The following is a 13,277-nucleotide window of genomic DNA, read 5'->3' on the forward strand; positions in this document are numbered from 1 at the left end:
TTCTAAAAAGCAGAACATATACACTCTGACCACAATGTAACAACTATAAATTAATAACAAAAGAATGGAACCTTTCAAAACAAAAAACAAAACTGCAACTATTTGCAAGAAAATAAAATCACCTTTCCGTATGACTCTTAGATTAAAAAGAAAATCAAAATGGAAATTACAAACTATTGGGACATGAATGACAATAAGGGAGAATGTGTATTGAATCTTACTGGAATGGCTAGCACCTTAACATGTGAAAATTAACAGCATTAAAAGCATTTATCGGGAAATCAGAAAATTTTACTAAGCAGTCAGTTTTTTAAAAAGTTTAAAAAATATAGGGGCACCTGGGTGGTGCAGTCGTTAAAGCGTCTGCCTTCGTCTCAGGGCGTGATCCTGGCATTCCAGATCGAGTCCCACATCAGGCTCCTCCGCTGGGAGCCTGCTTCTTCCTCTCCCACTCCCCCTGCTGTGTTTCCTCCTTCTCTGGCTGTCTCTCTGTCACATAAATAAATAAAAATCTTTTAAAAAAAAGTTTAAAAAATATAAAATATCAAGAAAATGAATCCAGAGGGGGCGAGGAAAGAATAAAGATAAAAGCATACATCTGATATCTACTTCTGTTGATATCAGACTTTCTTTCTAAGGATAGCTAGAAAAGCTGTATGACTACAAATACATCAAGCATTTACTTGAAGCATCAGCATCAGCGAACACACAAGGTAATAGACAATAGAACCAGAAGACGGAAACCCAGAGAGAGGTACGTTAGGCATTAAGGACCACTTTCCTATTAGTGGTATTACCCATTTTCTTTTCTTTTTTTTAATTTTTGTGTGTTTTATTTTTCCTTTAAAGATTTTATTTATTTATCAGAGAGAGAGAGAGAGAGAGAGAGAGAGAACACAAGCAGCAGGAAGAAGCAGACTCCCCACTGAGCAGGGAGCCTAATGCGAAGCCTGATGCAGAACTTGATCCCAGGACCCAAGATGCTTTAACCGACTAAACCACCCAGGCACCCTCCCTTTTTTAGAGGAGGCTGAGCTGTTTAGCCTCACAGCGCTGGGTGAAGAAACCCTGGAATCCATGATCTCTTACACCCAGCTTTTGGTTGGGATCCAAAATGGTTAAGGACTGGACTAGACTGGCTTTCTAAAGAATTGCTGCTTGGCTTCAAAGACTCACTCCCAAATTGAATTAGGCTGATCCTGGGTTGCTTATGCCTTCAGGCAACTGTCAGAAACAAAAGTAAATCTTGCCTGAGGAAAATGAAATCATCCTAAAGCTTAAATGAGCTTCCCCAGAAACTTAAGGAATGCATTTTTCTGGCACACAATCAAAAGCACCGGGCCCAGGAAGAAAGATGGCAACATGAACAAAACCACTAGAAACAAAGGACAATAGAAATCGTCTCACGTAGTACCCAGATATTCGAGTTATTAGCCATAATTCTTAAAACAACTATGTTGACAAAATATAAGGGGATAATAAAAGATAAAACTAAGAATTCTGACATAAAACTAGAAATACCAAAAAAGGACATAGATTTGAAAAAAACTAATCAAAATTAAAAACTGAGAAATACAATAGCTGAAATTAAGAATTCAACGGACAGATTTAACAGCAGGTTAGACACAGCCAAATAGAGAATTAAGGAGCTAGAAGAGACAAGAGGATTTTAAAAAATGCGGAGGAGGGACACCTGGGGGGCTCAGTTGCTTAAGGGACCTCTACACTTGATCTCAGCTCAGGTCTTGATCTCAGGGTCCTGAGTTCAAGCCCCACCTGGGGCTCCACCTGGGTGTGGGGCCTGCTTAAAAAAACAAAAATTAAAAAAAAAATGCGTAAGAGAGGGTAAGAGACAGGAAGGATCTGCCAGAAGGTCTAACACAGGTATAATCTGGAGTCTTAAAAAAGGACTGCGATAGAAGAAATGTTTGAACAGATAATGTCTGAAAAACTCCCAAACTGATGAAAGATTTTCAGTCACAGATTTAAGAACCCTTATGGCCCCAGGTGGGATGAATAAAAGCAAATCCACACCTAGCCGCATTAACTGACCCTCTAATTGTCGCCCCTTGGAACCTAATATGCCCTTTCTCCCTCTGGCTGCTTAGAAATAGCAATTCTTCCAATGTTCTTAGAACAAGCTTTACCATCCTGCTTTTAACTTTTTGAAATAGAAATAACTTTTCAATATACTTTGAATATATAGGAGACAAAGGATTCACGAAACACTACTCTTTCTTCTTGGCAGCATTTTCTGAACTTTTTTATTCTTTTCCATCTTTTTAAAAAATAACTCTGGTCGTTGGGGCGCCTGGGTGGCACAGCGGTTAAGCGTCTGCCTTCGGCTCAGGGCGTCATCCCGGCCTTCCCGGCCTTATGGGATCGAGCCCCACATCAGGCTCCTCCGCTAGGAGCCTGCTTCTTCCTCTCCCACTCCCCCTGCTTGTGTTCCCTCTCTCGCTGGCTGTCTCTATCTCTGTCGAATAAATAAATAAAATCTAAAAAAAAAAAAAAAAAAAAAAAACCTCTGGTCGCAGTCCCTAAATCCGGGCTCAACGTACAGTCTGAAAAGCCCTGCCTTAGCTGACTTAGGAGCGTGGAGGGAAGAGAATTGCATTAACAAATCCCTATTATTTAAATTTGTCAGCCCCCAGGAATCAGATGACCTTGGACACGGGGCTGGTTTTCTTTTCTTTGCTGTGCTCTGCTTAATTTGCTTCCTTTGTTTTTTTGGGGTTCTTTTTTGTTTGTTTGTTTGTTTTTCTTTTCTCTCGTCGCTGGACGCTCAGGCTCCGGGATCAACTCGGGGCTGGGGCGGGGGGGGGGGGGTGGCATTAGGAAAAGCCAGAGGCCAGTTAAATCTCAGCAGCCGGTTCCTGCTCTCGGGGAAGCGAGGACCGCTGGGGCGAGGGCGCTGTGCGGTGGCGAACCTGCAGGTCAGACGAGGGCCCGAGGCTCGCTGGCTGGGGCTTCCTGGCCTTGGAAGCGGCCCGGGCTTCCGAGAACTTTGCTGTACTGCGAATCAAAGTACAGACCAAAGAACTTCAGGTTCTCGCTGCGAGTCCGCGGAAGTGCAAGGTGGGGACGCGCGGAAGAGGCGGCCGCGATCGGCGCTCTGGGGGTCTCGATAAATCCCGGGGTTCATCCTCTGCCCCGGCATTGGCCGGCGCCTGGCCCGGGCCCCAGGCTTACGGCTGGAGGAGGTGGCTTCTGTGTGTTCGTTAGGTCCCGTTGGAGAGACTGAGGACCGCGAGGAAAAGTGAACAGTAAGGGGCCTGGCCGGCCTTCGCCCGGCCCAGCCCCGGCCTCTGGCGCCCTTGAACCCGCCCCTCCGGATCGATCTCTGAGCGGGTTCCAGACGCTCTTCACTCGCCGTGCAAAGGCGCAGCGGCGCGGGCCATGGATCGCATGGCTGCGCTGCGGGGCGCGAGGCTGCGGTGGGCGCTGCTGGGGACGCGGGTGGCCCCCCCTGGCTTCTGCCCACACGGGGCCAGAGCCAAGGCCGCGATCCCCGCCGCGGTCCCGGTTACCGCCGAGACTCCTGGAAACGGGCCTGGCGACCGGAGGCTGCGGACCCTGGAGGAGGTTCCAGGGCCAGGGCAGCTGCGTTTCTTATTCCAGCTGCTAGTGCGAGGATACGTTCTGCGGTTACACAAGCTCCAGGTACGGGGGGGGGGGGGGGTTCGGCGCCCGCGGGGGTGGGGGTGGGGTGAGCACCAGGACAGAGAAGCTGGAGATGGAGAGATGTTGGATAAAAAAGTGAAGGACACGAGGATTTAGCTCAGGACCCACTGGAGCTAGGGTCACAGACTGGACATCTGTAGGGCTTCTGTGTGAAGAGTGCACAGAAGCCTTTGGACTGAAATGAACAGGTCCAGGAGGGGTATGCACTGGGAGGGCACCAGGGAGGCGGTGACTTGGGGGGCCAGGTTCAAAACGAACGGAGCTTGAGAGAGGCTGGAACTGTCTTGGTAACAGAATGACAGATGCCATCGTCCAAGCTGCCAGATGGGGTAGAACCACTAGTTAATTCTGGGACAATGTTGGCTACCACAGACTTCTTCCAAAGGAAGTGGCTTCGGGGAGGATTACAGGCATCCAGCAATTTGCAAGATAGGTTTTTCCATAGAAAGAAAAATGTCACTTCTCAGGGAGTGAAAGCAGTCATAGACGTTAAGGAAAAGGTGCATTTGTTGTTGTTGTTACTAAGGAATCAGTGTCCAGTAAGAAGAGTTTATCCAGTGGAACACTGAGGCAGGGATGGATGGATATCCCACTGTCCACCAACAGAGACCGGAAAACCCAACGTGGGTTTAGTTGGAGAGGTTTTAGGAAATGAACTGAAGAGATTCATCTGGGATCTGGCTTCCTAATGACTATTACTAAGGATAAACCCATCTACTCTGCCCCAGGCCTTTTTCCAAGTGCTGGGATTCATTGAAAGGTGGCCAATGCCCTCATGGCTTATATGCTTAGTTGGAAGCTTACACCCCAGGGTTTATATGCTCCTTTGGGGAAAGAAGGAGGACAGGGGTATGAACAAGTCAATAAACAGCTAATTTCAGAAAGAGAACTTGAGTGCCCTGAGAGGGGAAGCCTGTCCAGGGTTGGGGGCCGAGTGGGACCTTTGATTCATCTGTCCTCTCGGCACATGTGTGGTTATCAGTGATTGGTAAGAGGAACAGGCAAGCCTTTGGCTGGTCTGGTGAGCAGGCTGGTACCATGTAGCCGTGCTGGTCAGTAGTCAAAAACTCAGAGGAGCTGTGGGCACTGGGGATAGGACAGGCCTTTGAGGAGGGCCTTCCGGGTCAGCCTGAGGGCCCTAGTTCCTCTGAGGGGCTGCCGTGGGCCCTCGAGCAGGCATGGGGTGAAGATTGCCTTCAAGGGACACTGTCCAGGTTATGGTGTGTGCAGTAGGATGGGCCAGACATGAGAGGTAGGGAGGACCTCAGGGGACAAAGGCTCGGGTGGGACGTATCTGAGCCACCCTCCAGACCAAGCTGGACCACGAGTTGAGGGTGAGGGGGGAAATGACTCTGAGGCTTTGAAGCACTAACCTGACCAGTTTCCATGCACCTGCATCTTCTGCACCCAATCGGGCTGCTGCTGTCTTCTGGGCCCTTCCCTGGTAGCTCCTGTTTCCAAGACTTGGTGGGCAGCTCCCAAGGCACTCAGAGATGGTTACAAAATCATTCCTTCCGGGCTCAGCTTCAAGAAACCAAGTAAAACCAAGAAACCAGAGTCCTGTAAACTTTTCTTACTTGATTTAACCTCCGGAAATATGAGTGGCACAGGGAATGCCCCGAGGGTGGTGACTAAGGATTTCTCATCACTTCTTAGTGAATGTTTACTGGAAAGTTTTGCCTAGGATTATCTCTGGAGCAGTAACTACCAAAGAAATTTTAGACCCTCCTAGAAGATGGAGGAGGAAGCAGGAGAAAGCCAGGAATGTGTAGCCTTTTATTTTATTTATTTATTTCCTTGAGAGAGAGGGAGAGCCAGGGGAGAGGCAGAGGGAGAGGAAGAGAGAGACTCTCAAGCAGACACCATGCTGAGCGCAGAGCCCAACGTGGGGCTCGATCTCACGACCCTCAGATCATGACCTGAGCTGAAATCGAGAGTCAGACGCTTAACCACCTGAGCCACCCTGGCACCCCGTTTACTCTTTCTTTGAGATGGATTCCTAGAAATAAATCCAGAGTCGTCTGCTTAACCGACTGAGCCACCCAAGAGCCCAGGCATGTGTAGCCTTTTATTTTATTTTTCAAGTTATACTTTATTTTTTTAATAATTTTTATTTTGTTATATTAGTCACCATACAGTACATCCCCAGTTTTTGATGCAATGTTCCATGATTCATTATTTGTGTATAACACCCAGTGCTCCATGCAGTACGTGCCCTCCTTAATACCCATCACTGGCCTATCCCAATCCCCCACCCCGTCCCCTTTGAAGCACCCCAATGTTCATAGCAGCAATGACAACAATACCTAAATTGTGGAAGGAGCCGAGATGCCCTTCAACAGATGACTGGATTAAGAAGATGTGGTCCATATATACAATGGAATATTACTCAGCCATCAGAAGGAACAATTACCCAACATTTGCAGCAACATGAACAGGACTGGAGGAGATTATGCTAAGTGAAATAAGTCAAGCAGAGAAAGACAAATATCATATGGTTTCACTCATTTATGGAACGTAAGAAATAGGAAGATCGGTAGGAGAAGGAAGGGAAGAATGAAGCGGGGGGGTAAACAGAAGGGGGAATGAACCATGTGTAACCTTTTAAAGGAGCAGCCAGGGCTAGGATTGAGGAGAGCCGCCTGGCTCCAGCCCTCGTATCCCAGAGATCTGGAGTCGCATGAACCTTCCCGGGGCATCGATGGAAAATATATTAGCCCTTCCTGCTACATGTGGCTGGTGTGAGTTAATAAAGAGCTGAGAGCTGCCCATCCCTAAAGCCCAGCCAATACCCCTGTTGAGAAAGAGTATACATTTCAGTGACCTCCTGTGCATGAGTTCAAATTTATTTGGTTGCCACTCACACTGGCTTCGAGGAGCTTTATTGGCTCACAGAACCCAAAAGTGTAATAGTTGGATACCCTTCAGCTATAGAGTTTGCTCTGGGGCCTCATGAGATCATCAAAGCTATAGTTTTGTTTTTCTGCAGTTCTGGTAGCTATGCTGTCTTGCGGAAGTTAGATGACCTGGGTTAATTGTCCGCCTCTGAACCCATCATAGTGGCCAGGGGCAAACTCTAAGTAGCTTAGACACGTGCAGGCTCGCCCCTAAAGCGGGGCTTGGGGTCCCTCCCACCTAAGCCAGGTGAGGATTGCACAAGGCAGAGGAGTGGAGTTGCTATAGGGGCGGCTTATCATAATATCCCCTGTACCGTCAGTTGTCGAAAACTGTATCACGCACAAAAATAATAAAATCAGCTCAGAGAAGCGTCGTAGGACTTAAGGGGTGGAGTGGGGATTGGGACATGTGAAAATCATGCTAGTCCATACATGCAGTTCCCTTCTCTTTCTTAACTAAAATAATACCAAGAGTGCTAGAAAAATGAAATGTGAACATCCATTGAATTTGTATGGAGATTTATATTAAAGTGATTTCTTTGAAAGAGGTCGGCCCAGAGAATGATGAGACCAGTTATGTACTCTGTAGGTCTTACTGTGGGCCCCACACTGCCCTGTGCACGTAACTGTCATTTCACATGCATGTTTCTCTCTCTTTTTTTCATAATTACACATTTTTTTTCTTGTGATGAGAACTCTAAGATCTACTGTCTTGGAAACGTTCAAATATACAATACTGCATTAATAATTATAGTCACCAGGCTGAATGTTACATCCCCAGGACTTTTTTTATTTTGTATCTGGAAAATTGTATCTTTTGACCCCCTTCACCCGTTCCGCCCCCTCCCACCTGCCCCCTCTGGCAGCCACCAGTCTGTTCTGTGTATCTATGAATTCGGTTTTGTTTGTTTTGTTTTAGATTCTGCGTGGAAGAGAGATCAGTCAATATTTGTCTTTCTCTGACTTACTTCACTTAGCATAATGCCCTCGAGGTCCATCGATGTTGTCATAAATGTCAAGATGACTTTCTCTCGTGTGGCTGAATAATATTCCATTGTATATACACCATAATTTCTTTTTTTTAAAAGATTTTATTTATTTATTCGACAGAGATAGAGACAACCAGCGAGAGAGGGAACACAAGCAGGGGGAGTGGGAGAGGAAGAAGCAGGCTCATAGCGGAGGAGCCTGATGTGGAGCTCGATCCCGTAACGCCGGGATCATGCCCTGAGCTGAAGGCAGACGCCTAACTGCTGTGCCACCCAGGTGCCCCAATATACACCATAATTTCTGTATCAGTTCATCCATCAGCAGACACTTACATTGCTTCCAGGACTTGGCTCTTGTAAGTAATGCTGCCGTGAACATGGGTGCATAGATCTTTTTGGTTACTATTTTTGTTTTCTTTAGATAAATACCCAGAGTGAAATTGCTGGATTACAGGGTAATCTATTTTTGATTTTTTGAGGAACCTCCGTACACTTCCACAGGGTTGCACCAGTTTGCATTCCCACCGACAGGGCGCGAGGGTTCCCTTTTCTCCACGTCCTTGCCAACGCTTGTCATCTCTCGTCCTTTTGAGGTTCATTCTAGCAGGTGTGAGATGCTATCTCATTGTGGTTTGATTTGCATTTCCCTGATGATGAGTGATGTTGAGCGTCTTTTCCTGTCCCCGTTGGCCATCTGGATGTCTTCTTTGGAGAAATGTCTACTCGGATCTTCTGCCCATTTGTGAGGCGGATTGTTTCCATTGATACTTTCCGTTGTCTTTTTAGGCTCTATTTTATTTATTTCCATCCTGATCTTTGTTGTTTTCTTCCTTCCGCTAACTTAGGGGTTAGTGTGTCGTTCTTTTTCTAGTTCCTGAAGGTGTAAAGTTAGGTTGTTTATTTGAGATCGTTCTTGTTTCTGGACATAAGCTTCTATCACCATGAATTTCTCTCTTAGAATCGCTTTTGCTGCATCCCATACATTCTGGCTTTTACCTTTCTTTCCATCCTTTCCCTGAAGCCTGCATTCGCATTCTCCACTGGACGTCAGCATCAAAGGCCAGATGATCCGTGACCTTCTGCACCTGGCGGGCTTTGTCCTGCCCAACGCAGAGGATGTCGTGTCCAGCTCCAGCAGCTCCGGCCGCTCCAGCGCCAGGTCAGCCTCCTTGCTTGGCTGTGGCTCGGCCAGCAGCAGGAGCAGCCCCGTGGGGACTGTGGGAAGGAATGGTGCCCGGGCGCCCCCTCCTGCTCGGTCTCCCGTGCTGCGCAGTCTGCCCCTGTAATTTATGCATGCATCACTGCCGTGTCTGTGTCCCTAAAAGCATGTGTGGTTCCCCTGCTCAGGAATCCCCACAGGGCCTGGGGAATCAGCTTTTAACTCCTTACAGGGACATTCGAGGCCCCGGCCTCCTTTTCCCAAGCACCCCCTCCTCTTTTAAGTTTTAGCATGCTGTATTTCCATTTTCATTTGTCCTTAGGTGTTTTTTATTTTCTCTTTTGGTTTCTTCTTGGTTATTCAGTAGCCTGTTGTTTAATCTCTGCATTTTTGTGAATTTTCCAGGTTTTTTTTTGATCATTGATTTCTAATTTTATACCCTTGTAGTGACAAAAGATGCTTGATAAGATTTTAATCTTCTTAAATTTGTTAAGACTTGTTTTGTGGCCTATCATGTGATCTCTCCTGGAGAATGTTCCATGTGCACTTGAGAAGAATGTGTATTCTGTTGTGTTTGGATGGAATGTTCGGTATATGTCCAATAAGTCCGTCTGGTCTGTTGTGTCATTTAAGGCCAATATATCCTTATCTATTTTCTGTCTCGATGATCTGTCCGGGGGGTTATCAAAGTCCCCTCCTATTATTGTATCACTGCCTATTTCTCCCTTTAGGTCTATTAATATTTGTCTTATATATTCAGGTGCTCATGTTTTATACCATCACCTGTTCACATGGCTTAGAAGCTGGGCTCATAAATTCTGAGGGCCGGGCCTATGTCTTTCCCACCTCTGAGTCTCCCAGTGCCAGACACAGTCCTGGGTACAGGAAAAGTTCTCAGCAATGTTTAATGAAAAATAAATTTCAGGGGCACCTGGGTGGCTCAGTTGGTTAAGCGTCCAACTCTTAACTTCGGCCGAGGTCATGATCTCAGGGTCGTGAGATGGAGCCCCACATTGGGCTCTGTGCTGGGCGTGGAGCCTGCTTGAGATTCCTTTTCTCTCTCTGCTCCTCCCTGCTCTTTCTCTCTCTCTCTAAAAAAAGTAAAAAATAAAAAATAATAAATTTCACGTAGCAGCCAAAGGACTGTGAGGGACACCGAGCAGTGGCTGCACCTGGTGGTGAAGTTTGTGAGGCTCTCCTCAGCTCTTCGGTCTGAGTTGTGCGACATTAGATGGAGCGAAGAAGAGATGGTGAGGGCGGTGGGCAGATGGAGTAAGCCCGACCCTTCAGGTCTCAGCTTTTCAAGTTCAGAAACTAAATTTTATCAGCACATTCAGCATGGGATGACTATTAGGGGCTGACCAGCATTGGCCAAACAGACAGAAACAAATTGTGGACCGGAGCGCCCACATGTTTATTTCCTGGAGAAGCTGGCCCTCTTGGGGACCCTAATACTCCATCACACAGAAACCTCATATTCTAGTCATCTATTGCTATGTAACAACCTGCCCCAAAACATAATGGCTTAAACAGCATTTTGTTACTCCTGATTTTGGGGGTCAGGAATTTGAGCATCGGAATTGACTTATCTCAGCTTCACAGTGTAAGGGGGCTTCAGTTCGAATGGCTGGCAATGGCTGGGATGGCTCGAGTGGGGCCATGTTTCCGGGCCTCGGGCCTGGCTTTTGGCTGGCTTCCTCAGTTTTTCCCCACGTCATGACTCCTGAGCCTGGAATTTCCAAGGTAGTTTCTTCAAACGCATGTTTGGTGCCTGGACTGGTTTGGCCACAGCAGCTGAGTATCTCTCCTTCTCTGTTTCCATGTGGCTAGCCTGGGCTTCCTCACAGTGTGGTCTCTGGATGGTCAGACTTCTTGCAGGGTACTGGCTTCCCTCAAAGTGACTTTCCAAGGGATAGGAAGTGAACGTTGCCAGTTTCTTAAGGCCTGGACCTAAAAACTGGCAAGCGTCATTTCGACTGTATTCTACCCATCAAAACAGTTACAGAGCCCACCCAGATTCTAGAGGGGAAGACATAGACCTCGCCTCTTAATGGGAAGGGTGTCGACAAATCTTTGGCCATCTTTAATCCGCCACATCCTTTTCCTAGGGTCCAGGTACCTAGGGAGAGAATATAGTCATTCCATTAGTAGACTGCTTGTGTGTGGAGACCCCAGAATGAAAGGAGTAGAATCCTATGGAAGGAAGTTTCATCTAGGCTTTGGAGAAACCTGGTTGAATGTACATCTCTGGTGCCTGTCCATTAGATTAAGTATCTCTCTTGAGAGATGAATGCTGCCAAATTCTTGCTGCTTGGCTCCCCTCTTCTGGGTTTTATAATGGCCGCTCCCATTCTGTTAACACATTCTTTCTTCAGGTTGGCTAATACCATTGATTAGGTGGGTTTTCTGCCCCAGGACTCCTGTTCCCATCCAGCCTTTCAGAGATTATCCTCTAGTTACCGTTATTTGGCCCTCAGTGTCATCTGGCAGACATGATAGGTTGTCCTTGAGACTATGGCCAAATTGGGTGGATGGCTTTGAAGCCTCAGGGATGGGAAATTTGAAACCAGATATTAAGGTCAAAAGTGGGAATCATACTAACTTAGCAACTGCACTGTTAGAATTTTTACAGATAAAATTCTGTGGTCAAAGAGAATACCGAGTCAAGGTAGCAGTATTTCTGATTGGGAAAGATTGGAATGACGTACATGTCCCAGTAAGGGACTAATTGATTATAGTATCTTCATACGATGGAATTTTATGCAACTGCTGAAACAGACTGCAGCTCTGTGTGTATTAATACGAGTTGTCTGCTAAGAGATGGGAAGAAAGTAAGGCACAAAACTACATTATACATATATATGTTTAGTAAGTGCATAAAATCTCTCTGGGAAGATGCATAAGAACTTGGTAATGATGGTTGCCTCTGTGTGGGGTCTTGGTGTTGGAGACGAGAGTTAGGAGGAAATCTTGTCTTTTATTGCAGGACTGCTCTGGACCTCCCCCAGGTTTTCCCTGTGACAATGAAATTACCTATTACAATAAAAGACAACAACAACAACAGCCAAAGATTGGAAAGCAGGAGATAAATGCGTGGCTGACCACGTGCTTCCTGGTCAACCATAATGTTTTGAGGTCCTCTGATGGCCCTTCCTCCTGTACCTTGTTTGGGTACAGGCTCCGGGTCCTTACTTTCGATTTCCACCTCTGTGCTCCATCCTCTTTCCAGTTCCGCGTCCACTGCTGAAGGCACAGTCCTTGTTCGTGGAATACTCATTCTGCCTGTGACCAGCCCAGTGTGCAGGCAAAGTGCGCTCAGCACACCGCAGTTTGCCTCTGGGTGGGTGAGGGCTGCAGGTGGCGGGTGGGCGGTGCTTCTGTTGCCCCGACAGCCCCTCTGAGGGCGTCCCAGGCAGTGCCTTTTCTTGGATCACCCTCTCCCCTCAGCCCATTGTTTGTCTAGAGTCCTAAGTCCAAGGGAAATTCTTACGGCCTGTGGTCCAGTACATGTCTTGGTGACTTAAGACAGTTCTGTCTTCTGGCATAAAAACAGACATTTTTGTGATTACTGCAGTAATGGCTGCACACATGCACCACATTTTTTTTTTTTGCAGCTTTGGTTGTCAAATCAAAAATTCAGAACCACGTTCAATGCCCATGAGTAGGTTAAAGAAATTGTGATACAGTCCTACAATGGGACAATATACGACAGTCATAATGAATGCGCAAGCTTTTAATGTATCGGCATAGAACTCAAAAACAAGGTTGACTATAGAACAATAGGTCCAGTAGAATACTGTTTCTGTAAATTGAAAACCACACAAAAATACTCTAGGCTGTCACTGGACACATAGAGATGTAGTGAAATTATATAAACATTGACAGGAAGGATACATTTCAAATTCAGGATAGTGGTTGTTCTGGGAAGGGAGTGTGAAGGGAAGGATAAGGAGACTTTGAAATGTTTTCTTTTCTTTTTTAAGTGTTTTCATTTTTGAAAAAGGTTTGAAGCAACTATGACAAGTAGTACCAGTTCTTAATTTTGGTGGGTGGGTACGTGTGTATTTATAACGTTATTTTCTTTAACTGTCCACATTAAAATATTCATAATAAAAAATACAAGTAACGCTGCTCATCCCAAGTCCACGTGGAGCCACGGGCTTGGTCTGGTCTTGGGGGTCATTCAAGGCCAGGTTGAGAGCAAGGAGAACCGGGGAATGCCGTTAATCATTTAGCACCTTCTGTCTCTCGGAAATGTGAATTCCCCTTGTGGGACAGGGTTGGGGAGAAATTCCTGATGACACTTTGACAGGCCTGAGACGTGACTGTCCCAGCGGGGCTCCTCTTCACCTCTGACCCCACGTGGGCCTCCTTTCTGCCGCATCTGTCAGTGGAGGCAAAGGAGCGACCCGTGCCGACAGTCACCTCTCTCCTGTTTCTCCAGCTGCTGGCTACCAACCTGTAGGGGAGGCTTGTTGGTACTGGCAAAACAGTACGTGGTGCTGGTGAGTTTGCTTTTGTCCTCAGGGCTATTTATTTGCTGTTTTC

At 46.7% G+C, this 13,277-nt stretch overlaps 1 protein-coding gene across 2 annotated transcripts in view; it reads left to right on the forward strand.

The window, feature by feature from the left end:
- Positions 1 to 2,878: 2,878 nt before the first annotated feature.
- Positions 2,879 to 13,277, forward strand: part of CYP27A1 (cytochrome P450 family 27 subfamily A member 1) — a 35,391-nt gene continuing 24,992 nt past the window's right edge. The window contains exons 1-2 of one of the 2 annotated variants that reach the window (XM_045777526.2): positions 3,532 to 3,663; positions 8,592 to 8,729. Coding sequence is in view for 1 of the 2 variants with exons in the window: in XM_045777525.2 (XP_045633481.1) it covers positions 3,400 to 3,663 (264 nt within the window). In the remaining variant the exon portion in view is untranslated. Of the gene's footprint in view, positions 3,664 to 8,591; positions 8,730 to 13,277 lie in introns of both variants that reach the window. The other variant, XM_045777525.2, reaches the window with a different exon arrangement.

The sequence above is a fragment of the Ursus americanus genome, chromosome 1, assembly GCF_024610735.1.
Source record: "Ursus americanus isolate L20-20 chromosome 1, mUrsAme1.1.p, whole genome shotgun sequence".
Taxonomy (NCBI): Eukaryota; Metazoa; Chordata; class Mammalia; order Carnivora; family Ursidae; genus Ursus; species Ursus americanus.